Source organism: Morchella importuna (assembly GCF_003444635.1).
Source record: "Morchella importuna strain M04M26 chromosome Unknown Morimp01GS022, whole genome shotgun sequence".
Taxonomy (NCBI): domain Eukaryota; kingdom Fungi; phylum Ascomycota; class Pezizomycetes; order Pezizales; family Morchellaceae; genus Morchella; species Morchella importuna.
In genome coordinates, this window is record NW_025763419.1 from 496,850 (window position 1) to 510,847 (window position 13,998).

At 48.6% G+C, this 13,998-nt stretch overlaps 3 protein-coding genes across 3 annotated transcripts; 2 read left to right on the top strand and 1 right to left on the bottom strand.

The window, feature by feature from the left end:
- Positions 1-2,722: 2,722 nt before the first annotated feature.
- Positions 2,723-4,781, top strand: LAJ45_07155 (uncharacterized protein; the record flags this gene model as incomplete). The annotated part of the gene is made up of 3 exons (XM_046116714.1): positions 2,723-2,750; positions 3,070-3,106; positions 3,173-4,781. 3 exons carry the CDS (start codon positions 2,723-2,725, stop codon positions 4,779-4,781), a joined length of 1,674 nt encoding a protein of 557 aa, XP_045970116.1.
- Positions 4,782-8,018: 3,237 nt separating this feature from the next.
- Positions 8,019-9,005, top strand: LAJ45_07156 (uncharacterized protein; the record flags this gene model as incomplete). The annotated part of the gene is made up of 1 exon (XM_046116715.1): positions 8,019-9,005. One exon carries the CDS (start codon positions 8,019-8,021, stop codon positions 9,003-9,005), a length of 987 nt encoding a protein of 328 aa, XP_045970117.1.
- A 2,985-nt stretch (positions 9,006-11,990) lies between these two features.
- On the bottom strand, positions 11,991-13,641 carry LAJ45_07157 (uncharacterized protein; the record flags this gene model as incomplete). The annotated part of the gene is made up of 3 exons (XM_046116716.1): positions 11,991-12,891; positions 12,955-13,397; positions 13,471-13,641. 3 exons carry the CDS (start codon positions 13,639-13,641, stop codon positions 11,991-11,993), a joined length of 1,515 nt encoding a protein of 504 aa, XP_045970118.1.
- Positions 13,642-13,998: the final 357 nt, after the last annotated feature.

Consider the following 13,998-nt stretch of genomic DNA (forward strand, 5'->3'; position numbering starts at 1 on the left):
CGGGGTATAGGATCAGCTTTCTTATGTATGCTCAAACTTAGAATTTTATAGTGAATTAGAAAACATACCCCACAAACCCATATATCTCAGGACTCATGGGTTCTTCAGAATGCGTTAGGCTTGACGGGCCCACCAAGGAAGGAAGAGAGGCGGGGGGGGAATGGCAACCAAGGTAAGCAGCCGTAAGAAACTGTGAGGGTACTTACTTACCTGCAATCTTCGTCAGGGATGCTCGGAACGGACAAGATTCGACGAACGTGTGAAACCTGGTCGGAAAATGACATACATAGGCTAGTTTGGGCGACAGGTTGCACAAGAAGGTAGGAAGTGATTCACTGTAAAGAGGAAACAAAGTCGAGGATGGACAAAAGGCAAACACTAGAAAGCACGTGTTTCCGGCCCCAAAAGAGCAGTCAATAGGCCCCCCATCGCTCGAGCTGATTTGCGTAGCCAATAGATGCCAAAAACCGACGTTTCGGGTCGGGCACCTCTCATGATCTTCGTCAACAAGAAATTGAAGAGACGTTAGATGCAACCCTGAAAACATGAAACAGCAACCCACCAGATAGGTAATTAGTTCCGACTTTTTGATCCATGGCAATTCGGTGGGATTTCAAGTTGAACCGAGAAAGAAAAGTCGATAGGTCCTGGCTGACTCGTTGCATGTTCGCAGGTAGGTACACGTTTTATCCCCAGACCCTGGAACCTAGTAGTTTACTGCGAAGTAGTCCCGAACTGGAAATTAGGAGGAACCCGCTATGCCTTTTTGCTACTTCAAACGTCAAAGGTGACCTTGGACAGAAGCAGTAGCTGGTACAGCTTTATCAAATCAAATTTGAGTGTATGGGAAGCACTCCTAGCAATCCTGTCGGATTATGTCCTCCGATGCATGCCTATTTTCGTGCAATCTGTCCTCGTTCCAGTAACTAGGCTGCTGTATGCAGATTGAGGCTCACAAAGCAGGAATTGGCTCTAGAGTACTCAGAATACATACATGTAGGTACATACATAGGTACTTCATGTGCATCGGTGCATGCCTCTGCCTTCGCTCTCTATTCTGGTAGGGCTAAGGCGCCTCATTCGTCCTTATGGCGTTTATCGATCTCGGTCTCTCTTGCCACTTATCATCATCATGACTTTTGGCGTGGGCTCGATTGGGTAAACTGAGATAGATATGTAGTACTTGGTATCTACTCTTAGACTGTGTCTTGTCTCTAATTCGATATCATCGGCAAATAAGAAGAGGGAGAAAGAAATAAAGGGAGTACGATAAAGGCAAGCCCTACACCAGCCTCACTATCTTCACCTGCTGTGAAACTTCGCTTTGTGCCGGAATTCGTTTCTTTCAGCCCTCGTCGTGGCGCGATCCTGTATTCAGATTACAAGCTGCCCAAAGAGTTTCAAGTTCACGCATCGTGCAGGAGCCGTCTACTCTATTCCAACTTCTTCGGACTATGACACCCAATTAGTCACTGTCGTTTCTAGGTATCGTATTCGGTAGCGATGTTTAAAGAGACATCATCGATTCTACTGGGAGAGTCTTCACAGTAGAAATCGTATCAGATTCCACTATCGTGGAGCTGGCTCGTTGGGAGTTAGGATAAACTGGCTTGCTTATCCACCGATCTCAACTATCCCGAAGAGAGCTTAGCGGCCCGTGAGGCTGCTATTAGCAAGAAATGGGTGCGCCGTGAAAAACGATTGTCTCAGACCGAAAAGAGAGAGAGTGTGCATCCGTGCTACGCTAACCATGGTGCACCGCCAGCCGTTGATTTGCTTTTTTGTCGCAGCAAACGACCACCACTATCCACGCTCTTTCCATGCGCAGGCCACGCTTCTTTGAGTCTTCCAAAAAAAAAAAAAAAAACACCTTCTGCCTTCTTTGAGAAATTAGCAGCGGCTCTATTGGGGGTGGTCCTAGGTGTTTGTTCCCTTCTCTCTTCACTTCTCCGTCCAGAGTCACTCTTTCAATTCACGAGGTTTTATTTTCTCCATCCTTTTTTTTATTTTTATTTTTATTTTTATTTTATTTTTTATCTTCGAATCCTAGGGAGGGGTTTTTCTAGTTTCCAATACCCCCCCCACATCATTCCTTTATTTCCATTCGCTTTCACTTGAGAATTATCGCTGGTATCTTTTTTATTTCGCAGGACGTGGTGAAGTGGGCAGTGAATCTTTCTTCATCAACGTTATCGCAGTCAGCAATCAATTGCTCAACCATAAGAACGACTCAAAACGATTTCTACAGGTCGTCTGGACCTGCTGGCATAACTATACATACTGCGTGTCCTCAGCTAGCAACATCAACGATACGCCTGTCCCGTTTGCAGCCACTACCCCCACTGCAGTTCAAGGTTGGTATTTTCTACCCTTCGTGTTTCGTCAGGGTGTAGCCAGAGCTCCTGGTCCCTCCCCTACGGACGTACGCGCATTAGATACCTGCTTCTGCTTCTGCTGCGACCTACTTTGTATGCGTGCGTAGAATACAGTACCAGATTGCGGCTGGAAACTCGCGCGTTCGCCTGAAGCCCTTCCCCGCCACAAACACTATTTCTGCCATTACCGTTCCTACTGCCACCCTATTACTACTACTGCCACCACTACAGTACTGCTACCTCTACTACTACTACTACTAGTACTGCTACTACTGCCACCTCCGTTGCCAGTTACTGCTTGTTACTGAAGGGTATTGCTGCTTCCCGCCAGCGTCCCCTCTCCGTGCATGCTCGCCGGCCATATATCATTTCCCTGTGAGTGCTGAAAGTGTGTTTATGTGAGTGTATGAGAGAGTGTATGCCCATGCCTGTATCTATCCACCATCTTGTATGATTATCATTCTCTATCTGTACCTGTGTAGGCGTGTGTTTCTTTTTTGTTTTACCGTTCATAAAGTTCAGCTCTTTCCGATTCCATTTTAGAATCTGCACCCCCTCAAAGTGTGGGTCCTTGGCCCCCCCCCCCCCCACTGCCATATTACGTCCGCCTACCACAAGCTCGCAAGCCTAGTTGGAGGCACCAGCAACTACTTCTGTGACGCTAACCTCATTTTTTCACCTTTGCAATGTCTAGGTAACCCGGCTGTTGTCGATGCTTCGGACTTCCAGTGGTAGTTTTCGAATCCGCTTCTCTTCAAAAAAACACCTTTCGTAGCGGCCACTCTGGCATCCAAAAGCTCACCGGAGGGCCCAGTTGTTATCTTTTCTATGACCTCACATCGACTGCCGCTACCAGCGGCCATGATTCCATTACCTACTCAACAGGCTTCGAATATGCTTGAAAATATGCCCCACCAATGGCAGAACTCCGAGGACGGTGCTCGGATCCAGTTAAAGATCGAGGAGGACCGACTGAAGGCAGAAGAAGAGCGGACGAAACAGGAACAATCTCGAGTGGATTTCAAGAAGCTGGAGTTGGAGTTTTTGAGGGAGGCTCATAAGATGGGAATACCGCCACAGATGATACCGATCATGTTTGCTGGAAGTGCTCTCAAGGGCGTTGCTGGAGAATGGTTTAATGAACATTTCGCTCAAATGCTGGGTCAACTTCAACAGCATCAGATGGCCCAGCAACAGCAACAACACCAGCAACACCACCACCAGCAGCAGCAGCAGCAGCCTCAACAGCAGCAAGTCCATCCCATGCCACAGATTCATTCCCCAGGTCCTGAACGCAAAATAAGGAGGGAAACACGTACGATAGCAGATTCTTTTCCGCAGGGCCCGCCTGTACAACCACATATGGGCCCGCCTCCGGGAGCAGGAATGCAGCCGCAGGGTGCTCCGCCGGCGAGCTATACTTCCTATTTGCCTCCAAGAAATGGCCCAGCGCAGCAACCGCCGCGGCCACCGCAGATCAACACTAAAGACATGCATCCTCATTCTCAACAGCCTCCTCTACTTCCAGGGCAGATCATTGGCACCCCAATTGGTGCCCCCCATGGTCCAATGCAGACAGTAGCCCAGGGACACCCCCCTCAAGCAACTCAACCTGCTCAACAACAAGAAGCTGCTATATTCTTTCACCACTATGTTCCACCAAACAGTCAAGCTAGTAGTATGACAACACCAGTCAAAACGTCTTCGCCGCAAACACAATTGCAATCCCCATTTGCTCACCAACCACCTTCGAATCAACTTACGGGATCTGACTACGCGAGCTCCCCTAAAAAGCGAAAACATGGAAATACTCCATCTTCGCAACAGCAAACACCTTCAACACCTTTTTCTCCACCCTCATTTCACCAAACTCCTTTGTCTGGGGCGACTACACCTAGTCGGACACGGCGCGGGCACTCAAGACATCGGAGTGAGACAGTAGGATCCACCGGAAGAGGATATGAGCCCTACAACAGGTCGGCTACAACGCGTCACCGGCGATCAATCGGAGGATCACCACTACCCGAATCAGGGCCACAGCTACCTCCGGTGTCATCGGCAGGCGACGGTATCAGTGGTGGTGGTAATGGAGGAAATGGGGGACCTCACCACCCACGTGAACAAGAGCATTTACGACAAGAGCAACAAAGGCAAGATGACCAACAGAGGCAGGAGCAGCAGAGGCAGGAGCAGCAGAGGCAGGAGCAGCAGAGGCAGGAGCAGCGAGGACACGAACAACAGAGACAAGATCAGCAACGGCCACAATCAGTACCTCCCCAGCCACAAGGGAGGCCATACTCGGCCGGTCCCGGTCCCGGCTTCGGAGTGCCATATCCCCCTCCCCACCCCCCACCTCCATCCTCAGACGGCGGTAGGGACAGCAAAAACGGGAATGGGCGGGGTTGAGAGAGCAGACTTTATTTTAACATCTCCTTTTATATTCCATTGCATCGGCTATATTGATGAAGTGATGAAGCTTTCCTGACAAAGATTGTATCGTTACAGCTCGGCATGGGTTTTTTTTCTTCTTGGCACATAGATTGCCTCTTACTTTCGTTGTGTTTGCATTCTCCTTTTCTGTAACAATATTGTTATTCATTTCATAAGTTCTTTCAATTCTTCTGTTTATATATTTAGGGTATTAGGGTTTGGGGAGATTTCTTTTTTCCCCTGCGTATTTTGGTTGTTTGCTTACTCCATCCCTTTCATTTGGCCTCCCCTTCCTGTCTCCTTGTTGGCTAAGAGACAATTGTCAAGAGCTACCAATGGTAATGACTAGGTATGGGAGGGTTGAGTCTACTTTTATCTGTTCTGTTCATTGTTGCCTGGTGTGATCCTGCATTTTTTCCGCCCGTTTATATCCAATTTCCTTTTTTTTATATTCATTTTCATTTTCATTCTTCCATTTCTTATACAATATCGGATGCAATTTTTAGGGGAGCGTGTGGAGGATGATATTGCATCCAGCATGGGCAAAAACATAGGGTCGAAAGAGTAGAGAAAACCGGAAACCTGGAGAGGGAGTTCTTTGTTTGGCCCGGATTTGTGGCGTCGTTGAAAAAACAAATTATATATGTATATTCATCATTTATAGGAGGTATCAAATGGCGTGAGCGGGGACGTAAACAAAAAAAAAAAAAAGAAGAAAGAAATTCGTTCTTTTTTGTGTGTGGAGAGAATTCTGGTTTTTTCGGTCATTGACACTCTACAGATTACAGACACGTGCCGGGAATATTTTTTCAACATGTTTATTTACCGTGGGACAACCCACCGCCGCAGAATTGCATGTTTACTCATATATGCATAACTAACCCTAAATGGATTTTTTTTTATTTTGTGCTGGAAGAGGTTTTTTTTTTTTTTTTTTTTTTTTTTTTTTTTTTTTCTTTTTTCAAAATCCTGGAGAGGTGAGATTGACTACGCGTATTCACGTGTGGTTTGCACTAGAGTTCGGCGGTCAAGTCGGTGTAGACCCAGATTCGGACAAGCAGTTCGTCAATGAAGTTTGTTCTGCAGTAAAATTTATGTCGGCTTTGTTGAGAAGCCGTCCAGGGAAAAGATCTTCTCTATATGATGGCTTTTTATTTTCAACCTTGGCTGAGATCTTTTCGTTTTTCAGACAGTACCGATAAAGGCAATCTTGGGAGAGGATCATCCCTGTATTTGCCTACACTGTGCAGCAGCATCGTGGTATCTAATTCCATACTATCCTGATGAGGCAGTCTGGGTTTGTTGTTGCTAAGGTTTCTATCTATACTCGGACCGTGGATTGGGCAGAGTAGGGTACCTACGCCCGATACGTGCTACATTTCCACTCATGTACCTACATGTCGTACAATGATCCCTTAGACGGCATACAATTCCGCTCGCAAGAGCTTTCGGTGTCGGTCAGCACGAATCATTGGCTGTCGATTCCGATCCCATGCGATGATGTTACCCCGGGGGTGCCCGTACCGACTGGCTAGCTGCTAGCTGCTTACTCTGCTCCTGGGTAGCTAGCGTAGGGAATATATAAGGGACCAGGTAGCGTAGCTGCGTAGGTATGTAGGTACTTTGGAAGATTCTCGAGTGAGAGATTTGGTCCTATCCTTACTGCGCTGCTAGCTGAACTGCTGCAGCGCAGGGGTGCTTGTGAAGGAAGTGGAAGTTCAACAGAAGGATGAAAATGTTCAAGTGCGGCGCCGGCTGTGTGACACAGGTCCATAAAGGTACTTTCTCCTCCTTTCGCTCTACCCTCTACTCTACGCAGCGCACATATGTACCTACTCTGTACTCTGCGTTACTCGCGACCAGCAACAAGAACCCGAATATGCAGCTGCAAGTCTTTGGTGTATTTTGACTTCTACTCCAATGGAAGTTGCAGATTAGGACGTGCATTTTCGGGTTCTTGTTGCTGGTCGCGAGTACCTAGGTACATACATGTACATGTACATGTACCATATTTACTCTAGATTACGAGTAAAGGTAGAGTACTTGTATGCTGCATGCAGGCAAAAGATCCCTCTAATTTCCAATTGCGTTCGAATCTCGCGGGAGCGAGCTCTTTTCCCTTACCTATTCTGTCTGTCACTACCTTGTTCTGCCTTGGGCTAGAGGCATGTAGCCTATGCTATACTAGACTAGGAAGTACAATTGTTTCATGACGATGAGATTGAAGGGATATTGCTTTATGAGGGGGGGTGGTTGTACCTAAGTTACTCTGCCCTATTTTTTTGCTGTCGACGACTACACACTTGGCACACGGACTGGCTGGTATTGGGGAAATTTATTTATTTTCAGCCGCGCGCGCGCTGTGGAGATCCTTGTCACGGATCATCACGTTATTTCCGGCTTGATTACCCGGCCTCTGGTGTCGTTTTTTTAACCATTATCCATGCTTGATAACGGTCGGTACCGTGAATATGCCCTTCTCTACACATGCGTGGTAACTTCGTTCCCTCTTAAGTACTTGACTGCAGCTAAGGGCATAGGTACGTTTTTGAAATGCTGTGATCCGTTGGAGCCGTTGGCTGGCAGACTAGGAGAGAGGGGGAGAGGGGGAGGATGCGGGATTGCAACAGCCGGCGGTGGTCGAAACGACGACGACGCATGGACCGTAAGATGAACTGACGGGCGGGAGAGCAAGCGAAGGGAGATGATACATAGGGTGTTTTGACTAGGATTGCAGTGTGAACCTGGGAAACTGGGGACTTGGCTTTCCCCCCCTCTCCCCTTCGTCAACCCCCCTTTTCCAGTACATAGGGCAAATAATCCGACCCGGGGGTTTGACTGATACAGTAGATAGGAGAATTTATTTCTCGGTATAGTAAGTATTTGGACAAACCGGTACAAACGGGGGAGTGCCAAGAAATCTAAATAGTTAACTCTTGTTCCCAAGAAGTTGGGCGGTTGTTGTAATCAAGGTGCTGTTGGCGTTGGCGCTGTCTGCTAAGACCTAAGGGTCTTGTCACTCAATGCATGCACGTGATCTGCAAGGCCAACCCTAGCCCCCAGACGTGTCTGTGCTCCTTGAATCCTGGTCAAAGCTTCACCTTCACCCAGCTCAAGCTCTGTCCGTTGCTGCAAAGGAATTCCCCATTCGATATATCTTGCTGGTCATCAATTTTTCATCCATTACCTCAATTGTTATATCATACCTCCATAATGACATCAAAAGTCAGTCGTATCACCATGGGGGCCATCAGCAAATTATCAACTAAAAGAGCTGACCCCCCAAAAAGCTTCCTCGCCAGTCTAACACCTGTAGCCCCAACAAACGGAGCTTCAACCGCAGCCATCAACTTATCTTCAACAAGCAACAATAAAAATAATTCCGCTCCTGCTGCTGCTGCTGAGGGAGGTACAAGAAGTGGTGCCAACTCAGAAGAAGATCAATGCCAAGAAGTTGTTGCTACTCAAGTTGGAGCTGACTCGGGGCCCAACGGACCTCCTCCGAAGACCCTAACTATCCCCACCGCCACCAACCGGCTGATAAGCTTTTACACACACCCCAATGGCGGCACTGACTCGGAGGACCGCACTCTATCTGAGATCCTTCGCTTTCCTGACCGCGATCTAGAGTACCACCACGACTACATCCAATGGCTCTTCCCGCTACCCGAAGCCTCCCCCTTCAACAGAAGCGCCCCACGCATCGACAGACACACTGCAGAGGCTTTCCGGACACGCCCCGAGCTCCGTGGGCGAATGCGGGAGAGTCTGGTGCGCATGTTGGAATTCTATGGGTTTGAGGCGATCACCACCGCCGCCTGCGGGTTCGAGATCAGGGAAGCGTCAGAAATCAACTTTCAGCGTAGAGCGAGGTTCTGGTTGTGCCGCTTCGACCATAATCATCTCAGAATTACGAGGATCATCAGGTGTCTCAGAGTGCTCGGGCTGGAGCATGAAGCGCGGGAGTTTCATAAGGTGCTGGTTAGGGCTGCGACACCGGAGCCAGGGGGTAGAACTTTGGTGGGGCAGAATACTCTGAAGTTCTGGAAAAGAGCTGCGATGAGGCCATTAGAGGTGGAACCTGCTGATGAGGAATTCGATGATGAGGAGTATGAGAGAAATGGCGGCGGTGGCGGCGAGGAAGCTAATAATAATGGTGCAGAAGACGTGGAGGATAATTCTGGGTTCAGAAATAAGTGAGTACGACATATCAGTAGTCTGGTTTATGATTACTTTGCTCTAGATCTTAGAATAGAGTGTTTGCTTTTTTCCGCCTGTCTCAATCACAGCTGAATACATTAAACCGACGGGACGGAGTTTCTTTATTTTAAGCCTTAGTGAGACATGCATACATTGATTTATGCAGTTCATCTTCCGGAATTGGCGGCATGTAAAATGAAGGTTCTGTCCGTATTTGGAATTGAAATCATAGGATATCACTCGCGTCACTAATGCACCGAGTGAGAATGGCACATGTAGTCAGCGGCACTTTTGCACTTGTAGACTGTTTAAGACCTTGGTTCTTTCCTTTGTTTATATATACCGAGCATCCGGACCGACTTCTGGTGGAACCCATATTTTCTTATCCCTCCTGCATCTTGGTAGCTGGTAGTCCGTCCTGCTAAAGCAGAGCTCGAGGCACGCACGAGAAGTTTTAGACGCAGAGCTTCCCATCGCTAGATCTAGAGCCTCCGGACCCCTCGCTACCGCCTCATGCTCTAACTACTCCACGCCCTAGAAGATCTCAGATCTAGATGCATGTGCTGCTCCCTCGCACGACGTGGCTATCCTTCCTTCCTACCAGTGCAAAACATGTACACAGAACTGCATGTAATTGCGTATAGACTTAACCCAGTGTGTTGGACTATCTCCGGGGAGAGATGAGAAAAAAAGGCAGCAAGCCCGTGAGCACTTATATGCTTCAGGGCCCAGCAAGGTGGAAGATCCTCGACGTCCTTTCTCTCACTAGGTACCCGTCTCGCTTGCGATACGACTAGTGGCCCTTTTAGAATGTGGGGGTCTATGAGACTGAGCCTAGATGCTTCCCCCACGGGTGAAATTCACCATATGCATTGATCGAATTGCGGAACCCGGGGATCATGAAAGCCCATGTACCCCTTTTTCTCCGGCATTACGGCAGTGACAAGTTCAGACATCTGAAGATCCGTGGAGGCACGAGGGCCCCAGTGGTCTTTTTTTTTTTTTTTTTTTGGTTATTGAAACTCAAGACTTTGGACCAGAGGCTAATGTTTCGGACCGGGCCGGTGGTGGGAGTGTACCATGAGGGGCCGTGCTATTCCTAGTTCTGTTTCTGAGTCGTTTGAGCCATGTCATGTTGGACGATACGTTTAAGATAGCTTGGCTCATGGGGGACTAAGGCTTTCATAGCCGCCCGAGCTATTGATACGAGTACTGGTGGGGGTAGTGTGAACTACAAAGACAGGTCAATTATCGGGAGCACAAGATATTCTTTTGCCAAATGCAGTGTGTAAGGAAGGAGATCGAATAACAGCTATGAGGTTCTCTGCTGGCTTGGGCTTCGCCATATAACACAGCCCACATTACTCACTTCTTCCTACAATAATATGCATCTTTAGTTTCAAGCTGGCTCCGTGTAGTGGATGGTAGGGACCACTCCGAGTGAATTCAAGGGTTAAGTGGGTTTGGTCGGCCCATGAGACCCATTCCTTGAGAGATTTCCCTTCAATATGATAGTTGGTTTAGCTCAGTAGGCAATTCGCGTTACTGTACGTGAGATGTCTACGGTTTAGCAAGGAGGACAGGACGAGAAGTGAGGAGACTTTGTTGATATGTTTGTAGTAATCACAGCATACGATGTGCTGCCCTACGGGTATATAAACTACATATGTATATGATGTACGCATCTGGAAAGTCCTGAAAGTAAACTCCACTTCTCCAGGCAATTTATGGGGGTTGGGGTCTGTAGCGGCTGGAAAAAGGGACTTCAGATATGTACGTACCGGCATGTATCAAATTCTTATCAGAGATAGGAGCTAGGTCCTTCTGTTTATGCTAAAGCCCATGTATAGAAAGTTCCGCAAACCCGGTTGTCTAACCTCACTGATTGATACGGTGCAGAGTACACCCTTCATAAATACACAGTATATTAATACATTTTTTTTTGTTTAATTCATTGATTGCATGCTACACTTTTTCTTAATTCATAATGGTAATTAGCAAAGCTATTTTATATGTGCGTATACTAGTACATGTATAGCACTAGTGGCCTGAATACACTACTACTTGTAGTAGTAGTCTGGGGCTGGATAAAGAGCTACGAAATTAAATATTGTAAGCATGGGCGTGCGTCATATATAATCACTCGTACCCAGCCTTTCGTCACCCCGGACCCTCGTCACTCCCGGAAGATCTGGCTTCACTGCGACCCAAGACCCTAATTATACATGTATGTAGTATCAGAGTATTGGCGGTCTGGCCAAAGCTCTGGCCCAAGCCCGTCACAGGTCGGATAGCCCAAAGAAAAATTCCTACCCTTGTCGACCACACATAATGAGTACATTCCCTCCCTAACTCCGGCACAGAAAGTACATGTAGGCCATGGGGCCATTGAATTAGCCACATGCCAGCATCTACCATTGTAGCTTAATAGCTATGGTGTCGCCCAGAGGGGCCGAGGGTTAACTTGCATCATCAGTGGTAGTTCGAGTCCCTCCCAGGCTTGGTTGAGAGACTGTGTGACTGGGTAAAAAGAGGTTGAAGCAAAAGCGCTCCCCCTTTTTCTACGCTGGGGCTTTATGTCTCTTTTAATATAGGGCTATTACTTGTATCTGCTTGTGTGTTGATGGTTGAGCATGGACTAGTTTGACGTCTTTGGTCTTGTACTGCTTATTTGGTCGTTGAGTTGATATTTGGAGCTCCGGAAACATCGGAGCTATAAGAGTAACGTGCTGTAATCTAAGTTCATATTGTAAATTTGCCATGTCGTTGAAGATGGACCCCATCTTATCAAATTTCTGCTTCTCCGAGCAGATCTACTGGCAGATATATTTAGATAGCACACGAACACAAGGAACACATCTCATTCCCACAAAGAGAGCTGGAAAAAAAAGTCATTTGCATTTTATATATACACCCTACCCAAAGAAAGAAAAACTACTTACACGAATTCCCCATCCTACCCGGAGGAGGCTGCGTCACAACGCATCACTCGGTGACTTTAAACAGCACCGCACCGCTCCCGGGCTTACTCACGACTACTGCACCCTCAATCTTCTCAGCGCTCATATCTGGGAACTTCTTTTCGTAGTACTCCTTCTTCCACGCCTCCTTCACCGCTTCAACTTTGTCCTGCGGCACCAGGTGTACGCTGCATCCGCCCCATCCTGCACCAGTCAGTCGTGACCCGTAAGAGCCCGCTTTCCTTGCTAGTGAGCAGAGCTCGTCGAGTTCGGGGCATGAGCAGTTGTAGAGGTCCCGGCAGCTGTCGTGCGACTCGTTCATGAGTGCGCCTAGCTGTGTCAAGATGGTGTCGGAGTTGGAGTTAGAGGATGAGGCAAGTAGCGCCTGGAAGCGGGTGACGCGGAGGGCTTCGGAGAAGACGTGAATGGCGCGGGAGCGCAGGTTGAAGCGTTCAGCGCGGATGGGGAAGCGGGTCATATAACGCCTTACCAGCTCGTCGACGTTCGTGTCCAGGATGGCGGCCATCTCCTCGCGTGTGTAGCCGTCTTCTTGGGTTAATGTGCTCTTTGTCAGGTCGATAAGGGCCTCGAGCTTCTGTTCGAGTGGGAGCGAGGCGGAAGAGGCGTAGTAAACATCCATCAATCCCTTGAGGGTGTTTCCGAGCGGGCCGGCGTCGGCGGGAAGTGCGCCGAGGTTGAGCTTCTTCGCAAGGATCTGGGCAGCGAGAGTGCACTCGACAACACGGAGGTTGTAATTGATAGGCCCCGTCGTGTGCTTGTCAGCTGTGACGAGGGTATCGGCGATGATGAATGTTAGCTCTGGGGAGGTGGTAGGGAAAGCAATTGGTTGTGCGGTGAGGGCGGGGTGGAAGCTGATATAGAGCGCAGATCCGGCCTGGCCAAGGACAGAGGCGGATTGATCCATTCTTTATACCGTTGTTAGTCTTCATGACCGAATAGCTAATGGATGCGCCTGGATAGCTACTCACCCTCCGGAATTGACACCCACGTATCGTTCCGCGACAACCGCAAGGTTCACAAGGTCCTTTTGGTTCACAATCTTCTCTCCCATTGCAACTAGCGATGCAAGCGCACTCGCACACGTGAAGGCTGCACTACTACTGAGACCAGCGCCGGAGGGGACAGTGCCGTCGGCGAGTATCTCCATACCGACCTGTCTGGTAGTTCCATCCCTCTTCTGGAGGAGCTCTATTGCGCCGCGGAGTCCAGATTTGAAGTAGTTGCTCCATTCATGCTGTGTGGCATCAATCTCGAGATCGCCCGTGGTCGGGATTGTGAACTCTCTGGTGGGGAACTTTGGCAGAACGTTTGCGAGCTTGACTGTAGAGCTTCCGGGTACCAGGCGGACGGCGAGAAGGAAATCAGCCGTGACGGCCATGGGGATCACGGAGTAGAGCATGTAGTCGATGTGCTATACGCCACCATCATAGCTTCAGTTTCAGGTATGAAGTGAGACTCAGTGGGGAAGTATTTGTTAGACTAACCTCTCCGATGATATTGACTCGACCGGGACTCCGAGAGATGTAGTCAGCAGGGGCGCCATAGAGCTCTTGGAACTTTGCGAGGAGGTGTTCCCAGCGCTGTTTTTGAGACTCTTGGAGAGCTTCTGGGTAGATTTCTGCTACTGAGAGCACTTGGGGGACGTTTTCACTCATAGTTAAGGCCTGTGTGGTGGTGATGGTGTTTTGTTTCTGATGATCTTCTCTTCTGTGCCTGCTTTACATGGCGGTCTTGGGACTGGGGTTGCAGCTTTATGTCATGTGGGGTGCGGGGCCCGAAAGCGGGGGAGCGTTTTCCAAAGGATAATTGGGGATAAGTTGTGGGTTTACCTGGCCGGGGGGTTCGGATAAATTCTCGAGGGCTCAACCGGCCGGAGTTCCGGTGCAGGTATTTCAGTGGTTGCTAAATACTTGTGCGTAGGGTGTTTCGACAAGAGGAAACGAATCGGTTTATTCGAATGGATCCGACAAGGAGGAAGAAGATGGGGATGAAGTGGATGAAGAGGATGAGAG